This window comes from Poecilia reticulata, linkage group LG10 (assembly GCF_000633615.1).
Source record: "Poecilia reticulata strain Guanapo linkage group LG10, Guppy_female_1.0+MT, whole genome shotgun sequence".
Lineage (NCBI taxonomy): Eukaryota > Metazoa > Chordata > Actinopteri > Cyprinodontiformes > Poeciliidae > Poecilia > Poecilia reticulata.
Window position 1 is genome coordinate 11,759,995 of NC_024340.1, and position 8,095 is coordinate 11,768,089.

At 38.4% G+C, this 8,095-nt stretch overlaps 1 protein-coding gene across 1 annotated transcript in view; it reads right to left on the reverse strand.

Moving 5' to 3' along the window:
* The window catches only part of lrrtm2 (leucine rich repeat transmembrane neuronal 2), a 19,567-nt gene extending 11,973 nt beyond the window's left edge, over positions 1–7,594 (reverse strand). Inside the window, exons 1-2 of the mRNA XM_008419979.2 lie at positions 6,852–7,594; positions 4,650–6,280 (exon numbers count right to left, since the gene is read on the reverse strand). Coding sequence (XP_008418201.1) covers positions 4,650–6,280; positions 6,852–6,855 — 1,635 coding nt within the window. The 5' untranslated portion in view covers positions 6,856–7,594. The remainder of the gene's footprint in view (positions 1–4,649; positions 6,281–6,851) is intronic.
* Positions 7,595–8,095: the final 501 nt, after the last annotated feature.

Sequence of the window (8,095 nt, forward strand, 5' to 3'; positions counted from 1 at the left end):
AAACCAGAGCTTGTTTTCACCTCTGTGTTGCCACATTGAAGTAACATGCATATTAATCCACATCATAATGAATGCTATCTTAAATTGAGAACTGATAAACTCATGGTCCATAACTTGACCTGGAGGATATTTTTTTTTATTTACTGAAATATTTTAAATGTATTTATTGTTGTTAACCTTGTTCATTTTAAATCAATGATGCATGACAAAATATATGCTTTAACTTTTTAGACACTTTATTTTTCCCAACTTAAAAAAGATGTTGAAATCTACTTGAGAGTCTCATGCTTACTGTTGAGGTTTTATTTGTGCAATTTTAATTTGACAAAAAATACCTGAATATTGTATTTTTTTTAATCCCCTTAAAGTTTAAAAAAACTGATGCGAATAAGTCTGAATACTTGTATTTTCGTCCAGGATATTCTAACTTGAACATTTTATAGCCCAAAATAAATAGTTTGAATACGTTTTAAGTGAAGGCAAAAGGCTTATAAATGGAATAAGTTCTCACTCGTATACCTGCAAGAGTCTTTACTGTTTTAGAGCACCTCTGTTTTCATCACATAACTCTTAATCTGCCTTTCTGTGAACTTTCATGTTGAGGAAGTCTTTGATATTAAATGAGTGGTCTTTGCAAAAGAGTATTTGATTTGCCCATTGAATTAAGCAGACTTAAACTCAAAAGTATGTGGATCCCTCATGCTTTTTTTTTTTTTTTTTTTTTTAGGATGGTGCAATAGTTACATTTGCTTTATTTTTTTGTTCAGGGGTTTATATAAAGAAACGGCACAAAAAAAAAACATTGCTCTGTGTAGACAGCTCACCTCTTTATCAGAAAGCATTTGCACACAGACACAATTTTACACCCACACTAAGACCTGCTGGCTGTAGTTGTTTCCAGTTCACCTGGGAACAACTTCATGTCTGGGAGCTCTAGTTGAGCCGCAGCTCAAACGTACTGCGAAGAATAATTGGATCACAGATGGAGAAGAACTGTATATCTTTGGGAAACAAAAGTGGGCTGCTTAATTTATAATAAGATGATTGGTGAATGTAAGATTCACCAAAACATTAGACGCATTCAAACGTGGTTACGATGGAGCATACTCTTAAAGGATTGCAAACTAATTTCTATAGGAATAAATTGACTTTTGTCCTAATTTGCACCCCAAAATTTAAATGAAGTTTAAGGATGGAAAATTAGGGTTTTGTAATAAGATAGGGCATACTTATTAAAGGGGAAAAAGTCTTTCTTGTGTAACTGAAGTTATTCAAATTAATTTGTAGCGCAAATCTTTTAGCTTTTTGCATGGAATAGACAGTTTCACCACGACATTATGAGGCTCTCCTAAACATGCACATGTCACCTTCACTGAACCCCCATAACTAGTTTGCTTCACATTGATTTGAGCTGTTGCTGGTATTTTCTACAGCTTTTGTAAGTCAATGTTTAAAATAACAGCAATATTGCACGATACAATATGAATCTACATAAATATACTCCTCAATATATGAAGACAAATTCATTTGATGTGTTTAAAATGTCCTTTGTAATATCACTGATAAATGTATGCTATTTGAGTAATTTTAAGAGGATAATTACATCCTTGTTGGCCATCAGTCAGCATCCAGTTATTTAAAAACTCTTAGCCAACATTTAACTAAAGCAGTAGTTCAAATAACTTGTGGGTACCTTCTGGCCATATATATATATATATAATTTTTTTTTCATGCAACCATGAGCTACTTCAACTTGATGAAATCAATATGATATATTGGGTATCATAAGGTTAATATGTAGATGGATGGCTGGACACAGAGACATAAAGATTGATAGATAATCACTGTAATTGGTCATTAGTGCAATATTAATATCTATATCGGCCCAACTTTTATTACTGGTGCAGCCAAAGATATAACAATGTACATTAAWTCTTAAATTGTRTAATGGATTGACTTGAAAGAAAGACCAAACCAAGATGTCAGCGTACATCAGTTTGCAAACGATTTGCAAACAATTATAACCATTTTATTTAAAAAATATATGTTTTGAAGGGACAATGGTTTTTTTTTCTTTTCTTTTTTTCCAGTTTGGCACATCTTATCCACTATACAGATATGAAATTGTACATATTACAATACAAAAGGAAAATGGGAAGATAAAAGCATTCAGTTTTGCACAAAGAGTTTGGAAATGAGTAGGGATTCTTTAAGTTTTTCTTTTTTTTTTCTTTTTTTTTTTCCATTTCAGCGATTTTCAGCAGGGAGAGAAGATCTAGAGGATGACGAGAGGAAACAAAACGGTTTACAAAGAGCCAAAGTGCAAAGGGATGCATAATTCTACAAATTTTGTGGATTTTCAGTCACTTGRTACAATTGTAGTCTTAAACAGTAAAATGTAAATGTCATGATTGCCATAACTCATAGAATTTAATTTACTTTTGTATCCATCAGAAAATGGGGTCTCGTAACGTTTACTGAATGAAACTGAGAAGTGTTTTACTGAAAGTTGGACTTTTGAGCATGCAAGGTCAGAAGGGCAGCAGTAAAAGCAGTGCGAAGCTAGAGGGTAAACTTGAAATTAGAAAGGGAATTACTTGGCTTTGGGAAAAAAATGGTTTTAACTAAAAGTGTAAAAAGTTTTTGGTTTACTTACACAATTTGTGTTTGATGGCATGAACATTTTTAGAGACGCACTTATACAAATGTGTTTTATGTAAAAACCTGAAGCCAAATTTTCATAACCTAGGAGACAAACYCACAAATAATACCTTCTGCCTCGGCCCAAATAGAGAAATCCTCTCATTCTTGTCATATGGTACATYTTTCTTAACGGTGCTGTGGAATTGGAGCAATGCCTCATTGTGGAGTGATGTGAAATCAAAAGCTGCTCTGTTGTGCGTTTAAAGCACAAGCAATTATAATAAATCCCATTTTATTATTAAGTTGTTTTAAACTTAAGTTATCTACCAATTTGTGCCCTCTTTTCATCCCGTCAATTCATCTCAATCCCACTTACTTTCACCCTGCCCCCACTCTTGAATCGAACATGAAGTGCGAAGCTGCAGCAGCAGCTTCAGACTGATGCTAATGCACATCTTCTCTCTGCTGCATACAAATGTGTCCTCACCAAAGCCTGCTGTTTGCTTATCACTGGATCTCAATTTGCCTAGAGTATTGAGCACAGTTTAGCTCAACACTTGTTAGTCCAAACAGGAGAACAGATATATTTGTTGAATGTGAATCCATTTTTCAGACTGCAAGTTACAATTTTATTGATGCTGTTGTATAAAATAAGTTTAGGGGAGTTGTTGGTGTTATCTCACAAATGATGACAAACAACTACATTTTACTGATGGAAGAGCTAGATGTTGCTGGTTCACTGGTGTGGGACACAGAATATTAAGATTCTTTTTGCCTTGCCTTAATTGGCTCAATCTTGAACCCGTCAGTCCTGATTAGAGTGTAAGCGTAAGAGGGTGGGCTTCTGGGAGAGGTTTTTATTTTCAGCATAAAATGTTCTGGCATTTACTCTGTTCATTSCCCTTTYACTTGCTACTCGCATATCACGTAAATCTAGAAATTGATCCTGTTATGGCAGATCAGCATATTGTACTTAATTAAATTAAGCCCCAAAAATATTATGGTCACAGTTTGTATGGCCTTTACAAAATGTGTAATCCATATACAAATAATTGTACATTAAAGGTTTGTAGTTTTTTTTTTTGTTTAGTTTTTTTTTCATTTTTTTTTTGTCTGTCAAATGTGAAGTTGACATCCAAGATGGTTTTTGCTTCCTTTAAAGAAGGGTAAATTGGATATTAACCATAGTTGAACACATTGTGATGTGTCCCAAAGGTTAAGGGTATATTTCCAATAGCTGAATGTGATAGACAAAAGCCCAAATGCAGAATGCCTTCTGTTTGCTGCAAATCAGGATTTTTGAGCATATGTCTGACAAAAAAGAAAATCATCCAATTAATATAATTGAACATTTTTAATTCTTTGTGTAGAGTTGCAGCTGCAATTTATGGAAAAAAAAAAAAAACAGCTTATCTGGTTTAAGGTTGTTTGTTAAATTGATATCACTGATTTGGAGAATGTAATGTTTTTTTCAGGTTTCTACTCTCAATTGAGTATTATTAGTAAGAACCTTCTTAATTTCAGTGCCTCTGATGAATTTGGGAAAAAACATTTTAAATGTGTATTTTTTTTTCTTTTTTCTTTTTTTTTTTTTTTTTTACCTTTTGGAAAACAAAAAAACTAAACATTACAAAATCGCATCCCTTCACTTTAGGTACTTTGTTAGCAAAGGGCTGTATGAACCTTTTAATTAAGCTGTGCTGCAAAATATAGACAACGTAGAGACAAATCTCACAGTTTACAATTTTCTTATTTAAAATGATTGCCCCTGGCTGATATGAACAACCTTTCTTTCATAGAAAAATAAAATTGACTATCTCCACATAGTTTCTTTACTGTCCAGTCTCTGTCTTTGTAGCATTCGWTATTGATCATGTTTTCAAATGTCACTTGTAGAAATTAGGCTTTTTACAGAAACCAGAAACAAATTAAAGAAGCAAACCCTGTTTGTTCTGAAGTGGTCAAATGACGAACCTTATGGTCTAGRAATAAATAGGAGTTCATACTTCACACTCTTTGTAAGGCAGTTGCTGACATTTGCACTGCCCATAGCCATTGATGATGACGAGAGCCCCTTCTTCATGGCTGGGCTCGTACTCATTATAGGGTACCTGTGTGGCTAGGTCTGCCATTGGCTGTCGCTGCTGGGTCCTCATCTGTCTGCGGTTCTGAATAGCAGAACAGTGGCGTATCCTCCGCAGGGTGGGGGGGCAGCACTTTCGTGAGATATACACAACAAAAATTATGAAAAAGAAAGAAAAGAGAAGAGCCATAGTTCCAATGATGACCCTATGAGTCATGACAGTGTTGTCCATAGCTAAGAAATCATCTGTTACAGCTGCCTCTTCCAGCAAAGCAGTAGTTGCTTCAGCAGTGCTTGGTGTTTGTGTTGTGGTTGTGGTGGTTGTGAGTGTGGTAAAGCTCCCAAAATCCTCTGCATAGTCCTGTGTGGGGGTTGGCTGCATAATTCCAAACAAGGAGCTTGTGATCTCGGCAGCCGTAGTAGTGTCTGTGGTTGTACTGATGGTCTGAATGACTGGTGCTGAAAAATTCTGGCAAAGCTGGAATCCATAGACGGCGTCAAGTATCTCCTCCCCCTGGGCGTATTCTGGACTATGGCAGACAATGGAATGTTCCCACCTTCCCTTGAAGGCGCTCAACCACGTGGCCAARGAGCAAATCCTTTTGGTACATTCCCAAAGGTTGCTGGACAGTCCAATTGTACTCAAAGACTGCCACATATCCAAGACTTGGGGCTCCAAGCTGCTTAGTTTGTTGTTATCCAGTAGCAAAATTTTTAAATTTGGCAGCGTTTGAAACACGTCAGGTGTCAGGACACGGATTTCGTTTCCTGTGAGGTCCAGCTTCTCTAAAGTGGTCCAGGTCCACTCCATGCCACACGTGACATTGTTGATCTTATTCCACTGGAGATRGAGAAACTGGAGGGCAACGAGACGAGGGAAATGGGCCAAGTTAATCTTGGTCAGCTGATTGTGCTCCAAGTGGAGCTCTTTGAGTTTAATGAGCCCAGCAAATCCATTCCGGGCAAGGCTCCGTAGACGGTTGCTGCTCAGGCCCAGATATTCCAGGTTGCGACAGTCCCAAAACGCTCGCACAGGTGTAGTGCGAAGTAAATTTGAGCGGAGGTGAAGTATCTGGAGCTTCCTAAGTCCATGAAACAGTTCTGGCTCCAATGATGTCATCTGATTGAATGAAAGGTCCAGGATCTGAAGGTTGATGAGGTGGATGAAGGTTGTGTTGGGCAACTTGGTGATACGATTGGAGCTCAGGTTGAGGTCCTTCAGTTTATAGAGCCCTTGAAAGGCATCCTCTTGTACTGTGGTGATCTGGTTGTGGTCTAGATGTAGCCAGGTGAGCTGGCTGAAACCGTAGAACTGATCTGGGGAGAGCTCAGTGATGCTGTTGTGGCGTAGCGACAACCCCAGGGCGCCCTTGTCCACACCATCTGGTGGTGCCTTAAGCTCCTGGGTGTCGCAGTAGAACTGCAGGTCCTCACAGCGGCATTTTTGAGGGCAGGTTGTGCATGATGCAGGAGACAGCAGACACGCTAGGAGCATACTGATCACACTCACAGCCACTGGTGCAGGTCCCACCAATGGCCACCTTGAATGGAAACCTGGGTCGGTTCAAAGAAAGCAAAATAAACTTTTGGGGCAGGAAAGCTAATCTCTGCAGAGCACCTATTATTAATTCAGATGAGAAAGGGTGCCAATTTTCTCCATCTTTTCTTTCCGGACCTTTAGCAGGCAAGACATTTTACATTTGCAACTTTACTAAATGCACACGAGCATGTTGCCCTCAATCATAGCTTTAAAAAGGACATAATATGATGAGGAATATACTTATCAATTACACGTGACCTGCTGTTGGTTTTCTTGCTTCTAAAATTAGGCTACCCTGCTCTTTTTTTCTCTTCTTTTTTTTGTGCTGTAATATTAAATGCAAATTTACCATTAAGAATCAAAAAACATTTCCCCAGATTTCTACAGAAATATTTGAGAACAACAAATTTTATTTTCTAAGACGCATCTTCCTAACTTATGTCAGTGAAGAGCAGAAAATTGGAGGGTGGTGGGGTGGTATTGCAGTACATAAATGAAGCAGAAGAGCTTTTAGTTCTCAACCTCTCGCTCTTTACTTGTATTTCCTATTCATGACCAGAGCTGCCATATAAAAGACTAACTTACCCATTCTTTTGTGTACATCGGAGGCTGCATTCAACTGTCCTTTTCCAAAGACTCTTGGAGCAACGGGATGGAAGAAAAATCCAAAGGGAAAAAGCCCTTTTGAGTAAACACAAAAGGAATCGGCTTCTTTTGAAATAAAGCAATTCTGAGCCCACCCGATTGAAACAAAATGTAAAATTCCATGTCCTAAGATGTTTATTCCTTGTGTTTTTGCCAGAGTCCCCTAAAATCCAAACACAAAGAAGAAATAAATTTTTTTCTCCTTCAGCCCACAAATCCTTGATAGAAATGTAWATAATATATTTATCAAGTTAATCAGTTAGATCCAGAGTGACTCCAGTCAGCAGCTCCCTCTTCTTCTTTCTCTTCTTTTTCTTTTACCTTTTTGATTTCCTTCCACTGCAGTGATGATGTCTTTGACGTTTTAATTGAAAATCAAGTRTTTTTCTTTCATGGCTCTGGTCGTCCAAGCCTAACTTGTTGATGGCAGGCAGAGATCTTGCGTCTGACGCCGGCTCGGTTTCGGCAGAGCCTCTGCAGAGCTGTGAGCGGAGCCCTCATCCGCTAGCTGAGACGCAGAAAGAGGAAAAAAAAAGCAGAGCGGGGAGTCGGGGATGTTATTCTGTGCTTTTTGTTGCAGCCACTCTCTGCTGCAGAGTGGTGGCAGCCTGGCGTCGATCATCACCGCTGTTTCTCTCTCTCCCGCGTTTTCTCTCTCCCACACACGAACAGCCTCTCACTCTGCTGCTCAGTCACTTGCTCCCTGCCTCATACACAGTTCTTGTGCACCTTAGTCTTCCTCCACCTCCCTCTTGCTTCCCCTTTCCCTCCCACTGGCTCGTCACCATCAGAATATTGATACCTTGAACGTGTTGCCGCAGCTTGCTGTTGAAATTAACCACAGCTGTAAATCTCAGCCTCTCCATGCTGTTGTTCTACTAGCAGCAAATATGTAGTAGAATAACCCATGTGTWGTCAAAGTTTTGGCTGAAAGAGCATGACTGACAATGTACTGCATTGCCTCATATATAATACATTCCCTCTTATTGTAGTCGTCATTTTCATATCTTGCCCTGTCCTTTCCTTCCACTCCTGCTATGTAATGCATGCACAGCTGCTGAGTGGAGTAACGAAAACTTKCTTTCTAAAGGTTACAGAAAAGGCTGAATGTTCTGTTGTTATGCACAGTCTGGGGCTAGGTGATGGGAAAACAAAATGTAGGACTTTTCATATAAATTTGACAT